General features: G+C 55.8%; 1 protein-coding gene across 1 annotated transcript; it reads right to left on the reverse strand.

The window, feature by feature from the left end:
• Positions 1–95: 95 nt before the first annotated feature.
• LOC114660027 (histamine H2 receptor-like) lies at positions 96–9469 on the reverse strand. Its single transcript, XM_028812555.2, has 3 exons — positions 7955–9469; positions 1097–1167; positions 96–345 (listed from the first exon to the last, which is right to left on the reverse strand). The coding sequence occupies exons 1-2, from the start codon at positions 9220–9222 to the stop codon at positions 1134–1136; spliced, it is 1302 nt and encodes a 433-aa protein (XP_028668388.2). The 5' UTR covers positions 9223–9469; the 3' UTR covers positions 96–345; positions 1097–1133.
• Positions 9470–16311: the final 6842 nt, after the last annotated feature.

Below are 16311 nucleotides of genomic sequence, written 5' to 3' on the forward strand. Positions count from 1 at the left end.
TATGTCATACTTGTGGTGTCAACTGTGCCCGTATGGTCACAATGCATTTGAGTCCAATGGGGCAGAAAGAAAGAATAAAGCCAGACTTAAAGTGCACAGTGCCAATCTGCATTTATTCACAATAATACCAGCTGGGCTGATGATGGTCATCGTAGATGAAGGCACCCATCAGACTGGCACCACTGCAGGCCTCCAGGAGGCGCCGCACATCATGGCACAACCCCACAATCTCCTTCTGTCAGCGCCAGGCTCCGGACCTACAGCTCCGGTCCTCCAATGCTAAACTGGACCTTCAGGCCATCACCTTGGCCGCTCCCGGGCATCTGCTGGGATAGACGGACACCTCTGGCAGGAAAAAGAAATGCAAAAAGTGAATCTAAAGGAAGTGGGGTGGGCATGAAAGGCGCTATACACCATGGCAATGATGACAAACCGCAGAACAAAGACAAATAAAGGGCACAGTATAGAAAACAAAAGATGGACAAACAGACTTGATGGCCTGTTAGTATGAAAGTCGCCGTATAATAGAAGCCCCCTGGTCTGAGAGAGGAGCCCAGCAGTTCTGAAAGGCGCCATATGCTGTAGTGCTCTGCCTGGGCTGTTTCTGAACGACTACTTTGATGTCTTCATTATCTTCTGTGTACGGATTGTGGGTTTAAGTTCCTCCTTGAACCCCCAAGAGGCGGGGCCACCATGACATCACTCTGTAGGACCACCCCTGCCACTCTGGCTCTTCGCCAGATCAATGGCTATGAAAGGCGCTATATAACAGATAGCTAGCACTTTAGGTACTTGACTTAGCTGGGTTTTCCTCAGCTTTGCCATTCTTTGTTGGTTTCTTTCCAATTTCAAGAACGTTCTTTTGTTTTAGTCCTTCAAGTCTGGTGGTTTACGGTTTCCCTCTCCCTTCATTTGTACAACATTTACAGCCAGTGGAGGTCTGCCTCTTGGGGCCGGGCTGCTGCTTTCTTGTGGCCTTTTCAGGTGACAGATATGAAAGGCACTATACAGACATGAGCCCAGGCCCCTAGAGCAGTGCCACACATTGAATGGTGTCAGACATCGTGCACCCACCCACCTGCCCGCCCCTTCTTACCTTTATTTTCCAAATCCATGGAGACTGGCGGTGCTCCTTAAGAGTCGGAGAGGCGCTGCGTCAGTGTGGACCTGCAAACAAAGAGGCGACGGTCAACAGCAAGAAGGAGGCCGGCCAGCGTGCCGTGGGATGAGACCACCATCTTACACATGCCAGGGTGACTTTAGGAGAAGCTGCCAGCACTTCCAATGCAGCACTCATTGCTTGGAGGCTCCCAGTGGTCACTTCAAGCCCACCTCTTGCCAATCAGAACATTAAAAATCAGTCACGACTTTGGCCACGTGGAGTATCCAAAACATCGTCCTGCAAGTGGGGGAAGACCAGAATCAAGCCCCTCAGTGCCCCACAGTGAGGGAGGCTGTGTGACATCAGAGTGACCCGTCATAGGGACATGGCTGTGGGTGATGAAGGACGGAGAACTGGGTGGGAGTTTGGGGAAAAAAAGAGGAAAGCGACGTCAGATAAAGGAGTCCTTGGATTGGGGGGTCTGGGACGAGACGCAGGGGTCTGGTGGGTCGGCCGACACAGAGAGGTGGATTAAGATCCTCATGGGATCAGACTCTCCACTGAGTCCGCACTCGAGCGATGAGATCACGGGGACAAGCAGCTCACTCTCCGTAAGCCCCTCGGAGGACATCACGACATCGTGAGGAATATCGGGAATGGAGTGCGAGTGCCCGCCAGTCTTGAACCCCAGACCGACTCTGGCCCGCGTGTTTTCTTATGTGTGATGTCACCCTGCCTCTCGCCCCCCACTCGTACATCAAGTTATGCCATCACTGCTGGCATCAAGGGACACCAAACTGGGAGCTGGGAACGAGAGAAGATGAAACCCACCCAAGGCAGGAAGTCCTCGTGGATCAGAAGGTCTCGACGGATTTAGAAGCGGGTGTGCTCATCAGTGAGAGACTGCGTCACGTAAGGCGCTATACTGAGCAGACAACTGGCGCACGCCACGGGGCTCCAAATAGACTGCAGAGTGACACGGAATTCATATTGTCACAGGTCGGGTGAGCCAGTGCTGACATACATGGGGGGCCCCCGGCCAACCTCCACAGCACAGGAGACCCAAGGAGGACACCTCAAGATGCCACCTGCCTTACAGGACTCGATACCAGAGGGCCTCGGGTCAGCCGGCATCCACTCATCGAGGACAATCCCATGGCAGGTCAAAGGGTGGAAGCTGTGCCCTCGAAGGGACTTCCTGAGGCGCCATCAGTCACCTGCCAGGCCTGTCAACTCGAGTCTCAGATCCAAAGTGACACCTGTGGCCAAAAAAAGGGGGCAGCGGAGATATTCCATTGGACACACCCGGGGCCTCCCGTATTCACACTAAAAACACGGCGTGCGGACAAAACTGGAAACGTGCATACCTACGGAAAAGTCCAGATGCTCAAAACCGTGTGTACGCCAACTTCCAGACCCTTCAGCATGAAGTTTTACACACGTGCCGCGCCTGCCGCCCCGCCCTGACTCCTTCCAGAATGTCACATATTTGAATATGCAAATCAACAGAGTCAAAGGTGTTATTTGTTGGCTTAAGCAGTGGGACAAGCAACAAAAAGGAAAGGGACGGATGAATACGCTCGAAAGGTCAAGTGATGTGAAGAGGCGAGTCACAGCCCACCGTCTGTATCACAAACGCCGACCCCCGGGCTCCTCGGAAACCGCTGGGCGACCATCGGGCCGTCTGCTGACAGACCGCTTGGGAGTCACAAGGTGGACATGTGGCCAATGAACTAAGGAATATAAGAGAAGGCGAGTTTGGCGTTCATCAGGCTGCCGAACGCTCGGCCTAAGGTTCAAAACAACGAGGGCTGAACTGTGTGACGATGACCACAAATGAAATGGTTACATTCGGCTCATTCCCTTCAAACGAAGTTGTAAAGCTGGCTGATCATTTGGGGGTCCGGGTCATCGTAGCGCATCTCTACAGGTACGGGCAAGTCACAATGGTGTGCCACTTTATCTGTGCCACACGCTACATGTCTGCACACCGCGACTACGGAGCAGCACATTAGTAGACGGGCAGGGCGCTCTGTTGACATAAGCCGATTCGTCCTCGTGTAGCGTTGGCATCGAGAGCCACAACGGATCGACTCTTCGAGGTGACTCGCCATCTTTAAAAGGACTTTTGCCACACTAGTTGGAAATAAAGCACCTGTGACTGTGCAGAGCTGCCATCTTCATGCCGGCTCGGAGGTTAATCGGAAGGTTGCCGGTTCGAATCCTGTAAGACGCCAGAAGTGACGCTACTCCGTTGGGTCCTGGAGGAAGACCCTTAATCTTCAACTGCTCTGTCCTGGGTATGGCAGGTCGTCCAACTTACAGGGGAGACCTGGGGTATGGCGGCATGAGTGGCACTCCAGGCGCTATAAAGACTGTTCCAGTGTGGTGCTGAGGTGTCACCGCAGCAACGCATTGATAAAAATAATCACATGTATAAAAAAACAAAAAAACAAATGATGTGTGCCAAGGCTGAATAAAAACGAATTGCTAACCCCAAAGACAGTGACAACAGGTGACCTCCACAGCCCACGGTCCTGGGCACTGCCATGATGGCATCAGTCACATGTCTAAAACCAGCCAGTCGTCAAGAACAGTAGAACAGAAAATCCCATGAATTGTAAGAACCTGACATGCCAACATGTGGCCTGCCAACTGAGCGTCGTGTCCTCCAGCGCCACACATGGCACAAGCTTTACCGGGGTGGCCTGTCGGGCATCTTTTTTTTTCTTCCTGTTACTTTTTGTCAGGTCATGTGACTTGTCAGCAGCCGCCCGTGTTAGCATGTGGGGCTTGGTGGGAGGGGTACCGGAGGGGCCAGTGCCACCTACTGGCACTATATGAATGAAAAGCCAGCTGCCTTGCCACCAGGATTGTTTCATAAGCTGCTTTTACACGGAGGGACACTTTTGGCCAACCCTTACCCTCTACTGCTGGACAATGTGGTGACCCCCCACTTCGAATCTCAGGGGGATGCCTCACAACAGATAGCAAAAGCGAGGGCAGCCTGCTGTGGCCAAGTGGCATTTAGGGCTGCGGAATTCCAGCCGAGTTCTCTGCACTGAAAGCCTTTGCTGTGTTGACATGGCAGGCGTTATCAAGATCTCTCCTCAAATATTAGCTTTGTCCCCTGGCTGCGCGTGTGTGAAGGCGTGGCAGGTGGGCACGCGCCAGCAGAGGACACGAGAACTTGTGTGGCTGTGACTGAGTAGCACGGCCATGTGGAGTCACAACCCCACTGGAAATTGGGAAGGATGGGGGGGGGGTGACAGACTCAGGACTTGGCAGCGCCAATGCCACTCACACCCACTGGCAAAACAGCACCAATGGGCACACCAGCCCTGGCAGAAGGCTGCCTTCTTTTATTTGTTAAAGGTTTTCATCACCCCAGCAGGGCGGTACAGCGTCATAACGCTTCTGTTACGCTACGCTCAAGTCTTGCAGCCTGCCCCTGTGGAGACATCATTCCCGTAAGGCCACATCAGGCCACGCCCACAATATCCTGCCGTCCAGGACACCGGGACACGACTGTCTTTAGCGCCGGTCAGTTTAGTGTGGGATCAACTCCAAACGAGAGACGCGTCAGCCCGCCAAAGAGAGCGTCGCCCGTCTGCTCCACCGTGGGACATCCAGGAGTGCCGGCCCAGTCAAACAGTCAGTAGTCCCAATCTGTTGTTATCATGGCTCATCATCATCATCATCATCAAATTCTACTTCATAAATCAAAATGTTTGGCCTTCAAAATTGACGAAAATGGCAGAGGAGGCTGCAATTTTAGCACCAAAATGCTGGGAGGGCAGGATTCAAAGGGTTAACGTTCCCAGAGAGCCCAGACTCCTGCCCTCTGTTTGCCAGTCCACCTGAGGGTCACATATTGGGTGGGTGAGACGGCTCGCTGGGGGTCCCTTTGAGCACACTATGCCATGCTGAGATGGAGAGAATGGAGCCGTCTAGGAACAACGAGAGAGCCCAGCTGCCTGCCCACCCAGTCCCTAAGAGGTTACTGGCCCAAGTGACCAGGGACATCGAGCGAGAGGTGGACGTGTTGACCACATCTCATTGGCCAATTTCATTTCTGCTTTCATCACGTCCACCTCGGGAACACAAAATGCAAAACGTCTGGCAAAGCGCAGCAGCACTGGCAGGTAAAACGGTGGCAGGTTCAAAGGTGGCAGGGTAAATGGTGGCCCCGCTGATGTGCTCTGCAGACCTGGATGGGCGGCTGTTGGTCGATATCACCGTCTGGATTCGTGTTTTCACCTCCTTACTTCCTCATTTCAGGATCGAAACAAGCCTGGGGACGGTCACTCGGGTGATGTCCCCTAGGCTCAGCTGTACTGGCCGTGCCCTGACTGACTGGCCTTCCCCACATGTCCACCCCCTGCTTTCTTTGTGACCACAGACCCTCGGCAGCCATCTCTGGTTGTGCATGTACCGATGACTGAAGACGTGTCCCCACCCCACTCCCGAGTGACATCTGCAGAGACACCCACAGAAATGAGGCCCACTGTATGATGGTGATTACCCAGCGCCCTGCTAAAGGGACAGAGCGGGCCGAGGGCAAAATGAACGTGGAAATGCACAAAAGGCAGGAGCAGCAGCAGCGTCCTCCATTGGTGCCAACTGGAGACCGGGCACCCCGTAGCTAACTGAGCCTTCGCGGTGTTACCCATTGGTCTGACTTTGATGTTCTGCTGTGGCATCCATGACAATGACAATGGTGGTGGTGATGCTGAAACCCTTTGCTTATTTACAAACATATTTTGCAACCTGCACCAGCCCTCAAACTCGCCCGTCAGCCGCACCATCTCTGAAGGGTCCATCCTCAGTGTCACCTCTGGGCTCAGGCTTGTCACACCGAGCGCCCCCTTCTGGCCCATGAAGGAGTGGCAGCTCTGTGGCCTTGGGCTCCTATACAGGTGGTAGGTGAAAGTCCACCCCAGCGGTTTCTGTTATTAGGGGGTCCCCACGTCTGCCCCCTCGGCCAGTGCCTCACCACACGACTGGCTGATCTTTTTATTTCACTTTCAGACTTTCATGGATTGTCTTTGGACTTTTTCGTTTGTGTCTGTTGTTGTTAAATAAAAACAGCACCTGAAAGGCACTATACACAATGGAGCCCCCCATGCCCCCCTGTCATTTAACAGACCCTCGCTGAAACACCCTGAGTGGGGTGACCAGATGCCACAAAGCGCGTGCCCGTCCTGCGGCCAGCGCCTGCTTGCTCCCGAGAGACACCCTGATGTCCTTGACGTGAGTCCCTCCTGCGACTTTGAACAAAAGCCCCAGGCCGGGCCGCTAATCGCGGGCGCTGCGCAGATAATGCCATGAATGGCCGCTTTGTCACACTGAGGAAATGGGCTGGCAAACAGGACCTGGGGGGCCGGCAGCTGATAACATTTTCCACTGTGTCACAAATTTAAATTCACGGAAGGCGCGGGTAAGCAGAGTGAAGGGCCCACCAGGACAGGAGGACAGACGGCCAGCCTGAGCCCCCACGCCACACCTCCAGGACCTCCTTCGGGCAGTTCTGTGCAGCCAAAGTTAGGAGAATGCCAGTTGAGCCAGCCATGAGAGAGCCTGGCCTGGGCTTGGGGTTCAAATCACAGACCACTCTCGGCCTATATGGAGTCCTCCTCTTCTTCCTCCTCCTCCAAGGGCTCACATTGCCCTGCGTTGGCCTGGCGCCTTGCCCTGAGTTAACTCCTGCCTTTTTGTGACCAGTCATTCAGTCATTGTACTGGAGGTGCTCCGGGTTCAAACCCGCAGTCACAGCACCCAGAATGGACTGGGAACGAGACAACGTGATGGCAGTAAACATCTAAGAACAAGAAGGGAAACGTCAGAAAAGCGAACAGCGAGGGCCACACTAGCGGCGCACAGTCGGCCAATCGATCAGAAAGAGTGACGCTCGGGGCGGGCGGACTGAAGTTTGACAGGCACTCGTTCAACAGTGCCATCAAACTGGACGAAGACAGGGCATTGTGCCCCACCAGCTCACCTGTCCTCTTCACCTCATTTCTCTAAAATGTCAGCGAGCTGGAGATGTGAAGGCCACAGCACCTGCTGGTCACTAAGCCCATGTGTGTGTCAGCTGACCTTAACCAGTGTCCCCCATGTCCTCATTTTAGATCCCCTGCAGTCACTCCCTCTAACACTCTCTTCATCTCCTGCCATCTGTCCTCCTCTACCTCCTCTTTTTAGTCATACGGAGACCCCAACTGCACGTGGCACTCCAGAGGAGACCACTCTAGGATGAGCTCCCTTTAAGTGTCAGCCATGGAAGCTCTCGCCAAGCTCTCAATCGTTCCAACAAGGCTGCGCAGCAGCAGCTCCGTCATCCACAGTGTTTGGCTCACATGCTCAGGTGGCGCCGCTCGGACCACAGCAGGACCTCTGGGGTCTATGCTGCGTGTCAGCAGACGGGACCAGATGAGCGCAGAGCCGGGCACCTCGCCAGACTGAGCCTGGGGGACAGAGTGGGCGGACTGTGAGTGTAACAGGGACCTGCGGAAAGGTCACCAATGAACGGGCTGGGGTCTGAACCTGCAGAGAGGCAAACAAAATCAAACATCCACATCGGAGCAAAAACCTAACCACGCTAGACAAGTCGAGGACAGGACACTGCGTCACATGATCAGCCAAAACCATGGCAGCAGCAAACAAGAGGCCAGCCCTCGTGACAACCTGCAAACAAAAGTGAGAGCAAAAATGGCGACGTCAACGTCACAGCAACAAAAGTGAAACACTGCCCCGATGGCCCTGCAACTGGCACGTCACTCCCTGCCCCTCACCCTGGCAGCAACTGAGGGGTCTTTCTGTGCGCCCCCCTCCATCTGTCCCCCTCATTACCTCTGTGCGTTGTCACTCAGGAAAAGCCGATATTCTCCATTCCTGTCCTGCATGGTGAGCACGTGCTCCTCCAGCGGGCATTCCTCGCAGGCGGCACTGTGCGTGTGCTGTCTGCCCAGGTGCAGCGCGGGCACCGCTGCAGGCCCCACCTGGCGGCAGTGAAGCAGCTGGCTGTACGCCGTGCGGAAGTCCCGGTTGAGAGCGGCATACAGAATGGGGTTGAGCGCGGAGTTGGCGTAGCCGAGCCACAGCACGATGCCATAGACGGTCTGGTCCACGTGGCCTTGCAGACCCAAGTAGGTGAAGACGGTGAAGTAGGGAAACCAGCAGACGATGAAGGCGCCCATGACGGCGGCCAGGGTGACGGTGGCCTTGTGCTCCCTGACCGAGGGCAGCGCCAGGTGGCTGTGCAGGTGGGCGCCGGCCGTGCCGGAGCAGGTGGCCGTGTTGATGCGCTTGGCCTGCTCCCGCGCGATCTTGAAGATGCGATAGTAGGTGACACACATGACGAGCAAGGGGAGGTAGAAGGTGCCAAAGGCGTCCAGCAAGGCGTAGCCCTTGTTCAGCTCCAGCATGCAGGTGGTGTCCCGGTCGCCCGCGCCCTTGTTCTGCACCGTGAAGTTGACCGTGTTCCAGCCCAAGTGGATCGGGGGGAAGGACACCATGAAGGAAACCACCCAAATGACCCCCAGGGCCACGGCCACCCTGCTGGGCGTCACCAGCATGGCGTAGCGCAGCGGGGCTGTCACGGCATAGTAGCGGTCCAGGCTGATCATGAAGAGGTTGAGGATGGAGGCCGTGCACAGCATGACGTCCAGGCTGGTGTAGACGTTGCAGAAGGTGGCGCCGAAGGGCCAGCTCAGGAAGAGCTCGTTGACAGCTGAGAAGGGCAGCACCAGCAGGCCGAGCAGCAGGTCGGTGACGGCCAGCGACACGATGAAGCAGTTGGTCAGGTTGCGCAGCTTGCGGTTGTGGCACACCACCAAGCAGACCAGCACGTTGCCGCACACCGTGAGGACGAAGAGCGCGCCGAGGACGCAGGCCAGGGACACGGTGGGCCAGACGGGGCGTTTCAGGACGGCATCCGCTGCGCCGGCCGTGGCGTTCGGCCGGCCTTCCATTCTGGCGCCCGCCGTCAACAAGTGCCTTCGCGTCACCGGGACGGGCCTCCCCGCCGCATGTGGCTCCGGAGGCGAGGCGATGGCCCGAATGGCTCGATGTGGCGAGGGCGGCTTTGGTGACCCGAGCGGCGAGCAAGAAAGTCTCATGAGGACTCTCGGGCAGGATGCTCTTCAGTCTGTCGCCCGGTGCACCTGTCGTGCAGACGGACCGTCTGCTCCCCGCATCTCCCTCGGGGGCGGACATACACTGGGGCCCCTAGGGGAGCGCACCTCCGCCACGGTGTGGCCTCCTCCTCCTCGTCTTCTCACTAAAAGGGAAGAAAGAAGAGAAAAAGAGAAAGTGGCGTCTTAGTAATGGCAGATCAGCAGCTGACCGAGCGGACGTCCGGCGTTTGTTTATTCCGCGCACGTCTGCACTCGCACTCGTTTTCGGAGGTCAGCGTGGTCCGGGATGGCTTCCTGCACATCTGCTCCATATCACGCTTACAAAGCCCACGTCTGCCAGTCCACCGGCACCTGCAGAGACCCCCTGAGCTCACTTCATCTTTCATTCCTCAGTCTGAGGCCTCGCGACTTTTTTGGTTATGAGGTGGCCGGCCTGCCCGCCTGCCCGCCGACTGAACGGCACCTCCTGCCAAGTTTGCTCAGCGCAAGATGAGCAAACAAAGTTTGAAATAAAACACGCGCCGCCCGCTCACCGGCAGGGCGCGTCACTAAAGGAGGTCCATCAACAGCAAAATCGGGGTGACAGAGTGAGGATGGCGCCTCCCCAGAAAGAAACGAGGCGATGGCTGCTGGCGGTCATCATTGTCACCTCAACAGTAAGGCGTGTGTCCCCACTCTGCTTTGGAGCAGCAGAGTAAAGTTTGAAGAAGCCGAATGTGCGAGTCCACGCCGTTGAACCCGTGTTCTGCCCGTCACCTTTATTTAGTGGCCGTGCCTGCGCTTTCTTAGGGGGTCCCCATAAGGGGTGTTGAGTGGGTCTGGGACTTTATTTAGTGAGTACAGTGCCAGGTGCCCCGCTAGTCGTAAAATACGCCACCTGCTTTTGTCCATCCATTACCAGCTCTGCATGGGTGCAGAAGGAGACACACTTGGCAGGTCACACAGGGCCCAGCGGGTGTCCCCCGTGGAGATGATGCGAGTGCCGACCGGTGTGCCAGCTGTGGGAATGCAGTGGCTGTGGCGTCTCGACCTCGTTTGAACCCGTGCCACTGCCGTGGCATCTGGGACAGTGGGAGTGCCCACTGGGAGTCATGTGACACAACGGTGGATGTTTCATGTCGTTCAAGCTGGGACTCCACTGGACTCTTGTGATGTTCACCCACTGTGCCACCTGCACAAACAGCGCAGGGTGACCGTCAGGCGGCCCTTGATGCCACATTCCCTGCACTTACTTATTGGTAAATGCACAGTTGGCCCAAGCAGCAGCACCCACTGTTAATATCCTGAATGCTCCACTTTGCCAATCCCTGGCATGGTGCCCGCGGGCAGCAGAGACTCACGCTTCTCAACATAAACGGGCAACGATAAGTTAGGAAGACACAGCAGAAGTCGAGAGAACGACTGTCCGGCCCAAACGTGAACATCAAATGTCTTAATAGCAGCAAGGCAGCAGCAGGGGACGGGGACAAACGGGGAGAAACCGAGAAGGCCAGCTGGCGAAAGGCACTATATAAGGCACAGGTCAGGCGGCCCGCTTTCATCTATTTTTAGGCTGCAGGAAGTGCACCCCCCCCCCCCACCCCCCCCCCCCCCCCCCCCCCCGCTCTTTCAGCAGCGCCTTTGCTTTTCCAAGTTATCACCCGGCTGTGGCGCACAATCAATATTTGTCTTCAGAGTGCGCACATCCTTAGCCGGTTAGCTAATGCGGCTTGCTGAAATCTCGGCAGGAATCGGAAATATTGACTTGCCACCTTCTCCACACCTTTCATCATCAAAGTTGGCGGCGCCTTCTGATCTGTGCCCGCCCAAGCGCACGCTCATTAGGCCCCTCCCGGCCACGCGGGCCTCGGTGACAAGCGCCATGGTCCAGACACTCACTTCTTAAATTCCTCAAAACTTAGCATGTCCAGCAGGTCACCTGGTGCACGAGGGGTGCTAAGTGCCCCACGGCCCACCCTTCCCCTCTGCAGGACCAGAATGTGGCATCGGCATGGGACGACATGACCGGATTCAGATTCATCAGGTCATGTGTGTAGGGTCCGCACACTTGACAATCGTGTCACCGAAGACTTGCACTGACACCCTCGAGTCGACAGCAGAGAAACAAACAAGACACACAGGCACAAACGCAGGGGCCATCAGAGCTGGCAAGTCAGGGCGGAGTAGGGCAGGAGATGGCATGCGGGCGCAGTGATGCTCCGGGATTTCAAACTCATCACCCTGCAGCGCCACACCACTCGTCCTTCTCAGGGTCCTCGTCTCCGACGCACAGTTGACACAGAAACAAGGAGACTTGATAAAGGACATCATGGCAGTGACCGCGGAAGACGACAAGGGCAGGAAAGAGAAAATGAAAAGAACACACGAGAGCCCGAAAGGGTGGGCACCAAACCCACCCGACGAGCTTTTCAGAGCAGGCACATCTGTGACAGCTTCTAGTCACACGGTGACACACGTGTCCCTCTCCTGGTTTGTGTTTTTGTAGATTTTCTCTGCGCTTGCTTATTGATAAAAAAACCGCAGAACGGATCTCAGCAGCTCAAGCCCCCTGAATCATAACAGACGCCATTTAAAGGTGGTCTTACTTGACACCGAGGCTCCCCCTGGACTTCATGCAACCATGAGGTCCCATGACACATCCATGACTTGGCGTTCTCTGAGAGGGCCGTCGACACGCCAACCAGTGCTCGGCTCCGCGGTCCCCCGTGTCCCCCCCGTGTCAGCGTCACATTCGCGGAAAACACAAACAACGAGCTGCGCTCTTTGGCCTGTTGGTCCCGTGGGCACACGCCAAGAATGAAGAGCCTCAGTTGGCACCTTCACAGATGTCACCCACACTGCCATTTCTGTCACATGCATTCTTTTATCGATTTATCGGAGCGGCCCCCTGACTCGCGCACACACACACACACACACACACGCACACTTACACACAGATAAAGTAATTAAGCCGAGAAGAACGCGAGAAGAACACTCGCCTGGCACAATGAGGTCTCACCGGGCCACTAGACGCTGAATGGAAAGCACACAGAGAAGTGCGGGCAGCGTCTGCTCGCTCTGAACATGAGAGTGGCGCCAATGCACTGGAGTGGCGCCACATAGGCATCGGGGTGCGCGCCCGCCCATCTCATCTCTCACGCTTCGTGCCTTTGATTGTCAGACATCGGCGTTGGCACCCAGCTTTGCTCCCTCGGAGCCGCGAAAGGCAAACTAATGAATCAAATTCCAGCGTCCTCCGGGTTTATTTGCATGCATGGAGGGAGAATGCCAATGAAGCTCCGTGTCCAGGGAGCGTGAGATTCCATGCAGGACTGAGGGGGTCCAGACAAGCTGGCACTTCAGACTGCCAGTTGACAGAAAGGGCACTCTATTCGTGGCCGACACCCCCAGCCAGGATAATCCTTCCCAATAAAACCAGTTAATTAACTACAAGCAAAGCAGAATTACACCGACAGCGATAATCTGCCATGAAATAACGAGACTGGCATTTGCTCACTCACTTGTTGGAGAACAGGGCTGGCTTTTGTGCCCGAAGAATGAAGGGATTGAAATGGGCCAACGGCGGGGCACACAGCATGACCCCCAACATTTAAAATGGACACAAACACATGGCATGGTGGCACTTGGGATGCACTTTCAAGGGCCTGCTGCTTGTAAATAAACAAGTGTGCCCAGCGTGGGCGCTGTGACGGATGGTGACGCAGGTTCCACCTCTGACCACGAACGACTCCCACTGTGACCTCAAGCAAGTATAGAAATGTAGAAATATTTCAGCCCAGCCATGAAAGGTGCCACCCCAGCGAGTCCCCTCACCTGCTTTCAGGTACCACTCTCTCTTTGCTGGCCTGTCAAAGAAATGGATAGGCTGATTCTTCCTGGCTGCGGTGGGTTGGCACCCTGCCCGGGATTGGTTCCTGCCTTGTGCCCTGTGTTGGCTGGGATTGGCTCCAGCAGACCCCCGTGACCCTGTGTTCGGATTCAGCGGGTTGGAAAATGGATGGATGGATGGATTCTTCCTGGTGGTCTTCCAATTTCCATTTCCCTGAGTTTTTGTGACATAACTGTGCCACCTCCAGGTAATTTGAGGGTCCCAGAACACCACCAAAGAGAAGATTTGAGTTTAGAGGGCACAAAGGGTGTCATGGGCCAGGGTCACTTGCTACTGCCTCCTCAAGCTTAATGGTGGTCTCGTGTTGCCCAGCTTTACCTGTGACTGGCATCCTGGTCATTCCCAGACCAATTCTCGCTCTTTCATAAACTCAAACTTCTGACTTCTTGGATTCCCCTCACCTGTAAAACGGGTTGTCCTGGCACACCTTCTGTCCGATGGTTTGTGGTGCCCATAAACTAAGCAATTACACTGCGGCTTCAGCTCGGGCACACCGGACTGTGCTGTGCCACTGTGCCTGAGACACCGCCCACTGGGTCCCAGTATACAAGCTGAAGTGGTCTTATATGAGTGTGTGTGTGTGTGTGGTGGGGGGGGGGGGGGGGGGGGGAATGGGTGCCAACTACAGGCACCCCAAAGTGTCCTCTGCATAGTTGGCAGGGTGCCCTTCATGGTCCTCTGAGCTTCAAAGTGCCAGTGAAGAGCTGATGTTGGGGTCAGGTGGTGTTTGACAGATGCCCACTTTAGGTGCCAGTGACATCAAAGAGGACTCAGGGAGATGGCACAGAGCTCTGTCACGATGCAAGACCCTTCTAGCAGAGGGTTCAAAGGGTTCTGAAGCGTCAAGTGTGACTGAGGCAGGGCGGAGAGGATGAGGGGACAATGGTGTGTGCGTCCCATGTGCGGTGGCCTTGGTGAGGATGGCTCTGGGAAATGGCTGAGCATTGTTGCATGGAGGAGAGTCACGAGCAGAATTGTGCCATTGAGTGTCCCTCCATGTGCAAGGGCAGCCTGTGCTTTCCCAAAACTGCCGAATATCTTTACAGGAGGAACCACGGAGGAGCGTCACGTATCACTCGAGTGTCAACGGTTTCCCTTTTGTGGTTCCCATCGGTTTTGCAGAAGCTCTGAACTCAGCCTTGACCTCTGGACAACCTGAGACGGCCCGAGATGAACCCAAGGTGCCACCGTGCGCCAGCGGACACAGGTGACTGACGGACTACACTTGTGCCAGCTGCCGGGCACGGACCCAGAAGGGCAAGCACCCTGCCAACGCACAGCCGGCTCCCGCGTGCCCCCCGGACACTCGGCTGCATTTTCCCACACTGCAGGAGTCTCAGATTAGAAACATCCCGTCCTCTCCCGTCTCCCTTCTGCTTGTCCCCCCGTCTGCTTCCCGCGCTCCTTCAACTTCGTGCCCCGAGTCCTCCCAGTCTGGCGCGACGTCGCCTTTTAGGTTCTCCTTGCTCGGGTCTTCACTTCATGATCTGATTGATCCCCACACGCCCCCCTCTCTCGTCGCGTTCCTTTTTCCCGTTACCGAATGGAGGATCAAACGCCGCGTTTTCGAGCGCCTGGCAGCGTGACCCGCCGGAGCCCGCTGGCCCAACAAGACGGAATGCCGGCGGCCGCCTTACCTTCGAGCCGGGAGTCCGGGCGTCTGCTTTTTCCCCCGAAGACTGCGAGCACAAGTGCGTCCAGAAGAAGGCGAGCGGGCGCGTGAGTGACTGCGAGCCGTCCTGTCAACGCCAGGCGGGGGCGGGCCGAGGGGGGGCGGGCCGAGGGGGGCGGGCCCGCTACCGAGACGACACGCCCACTCGCGCTCTCCGCCGCGCTCCGCCTCACCTCAGTCCGCAGGTGCGGGAGATCCGACACGAGGATCTTATATTCTGTAAAGCGCCTTTCCATTTTGGGGGGGGGCGCCTGCACCTTTCAAAGACGTCCTCGCAGGCCCTCGTGGCGCGGCTCGCTTGTTTCACCATCCACAGACCCTCGCGAGAGCGAATCTGGCCGTGTGTGAGGAACTTCAGAGCTGGCATCCGTCATCGGGGTCCTGGAGCCTTGCAGGGTAGCATGGGGCAGCTCTGGATGGCATGCCACCTATGAACGCAATGTGCAAGTGGGGTGAAATCTATGGGTTCAAGGGGCGGAGCCAGACGTACTAAGCAGGCCAAGCTGACTGCCTGTGTAACTTTATGTGTTTGTTGTACTTCATTCACCCTTCACTTTGGTCTCTCGCCCGCCTGGACCTGTCAAGTTGCCCATTTTTGTTTGTGCCAAACTGCACCAACCTTTCCCATGGAGACCTGACTGGTTTGTGCCATGATTTGAAATCAATGTAGTCAAGGCGCTATATAAGGCACCACGTGCTCTGTGCTATCAGCTGGACTGCCCTCTCGAGTTGTACTCCAAATGGGGGCACAATGTAACCCACCACACAAGTCGCCTTCTCATAAAGCTTTTCTCATCAGATGTCTTTCCAGCCACACCCCAGGACCACCAAAGATGTCATCCTGTTGACTGATTTATTCCTTCCTGCCTGTCCAGATTTCCATTTATTTCCCTTCATCTTTTGTTTTCTCCATTTGCTCCACTGTTGATCCCATTCATTTTTTAAAAAGCTATGTGGCGCCCTACCCGTTGCCACATTCCAAGGGCAGTTCCCACCCTAAATGTCTGATTACGTGGCACACTCTGGCACAACTCAACAGACACACCATTGATGTTGAGTGATGTGCAGCTCTCCAGCGCCCTCTCCTGGACATTCTAATAAAGTTGGTTGGCCAGGAGTGCCAGCGTCGGGGTCAGACTTCTGGTCCACTCTCTTCCCCTCTCCCCTTCCTTCTGCCAGTGAGCCTTGAGCCAGTGTCTCCCAGCGTGCAGTTGGCATGTCCTCCTTGTGCCCTTGCCCCGTGCTAAATGACATTATTCCTCTAGGAGTAGGTGTGTGTGTGTGTGAGTGATCAGTGACGGTCAGGCCCCAAACCCCCCCCCCAGGGTCAGTTTCTGCCTTGGATCCATTGCTCTAAGGGAAGGCTGCAGCTGCCCATGACTTGTAAAGACAAAGCAGGCTCATAAATGGGTGCTTAATAACACCTGTCAGTGCCACTCCGCTGTGCTCACCCTGTCGTGGCTGTCATGCAGCACCATGCCCAGCTCTTCAGTGACACACCTCAGGCACA

Source organism: Erpetoichthys calabaricus, chromosome 11 (genome assembly GCF_900747795.2).
Source record: "Erpetoichthys calabaricus chromosome 11, fErpCal1.3, whole genome shotgun sequence".
Lineage (NCBI taxonomy): Eukaryota > Metazoa > Chordata > Cladistia > Polypteriformes > Polypteridae > Erpetoichthys > Erpetoichthys calabaricus.

What these genes read in the sequence shown, in the direction of transcription:
- LOC114660027 (XM_028812555.2), bottom strand. Translation starts at nt 9,222, where the DNA reads ATGAGACTTTCTTGCTCGCCGCTCGGGTCACCAAAGCCGCCCTCGCCA. An exon ending in CTGAGTGACAACGCACAGAG is followed by an intron (nt 1,168 to 7,954) that starts GTAATGAGGGGG and finishes CTTTGTTTGCAG; the next exon opens with GTCCACACTGACGCAGCGCC.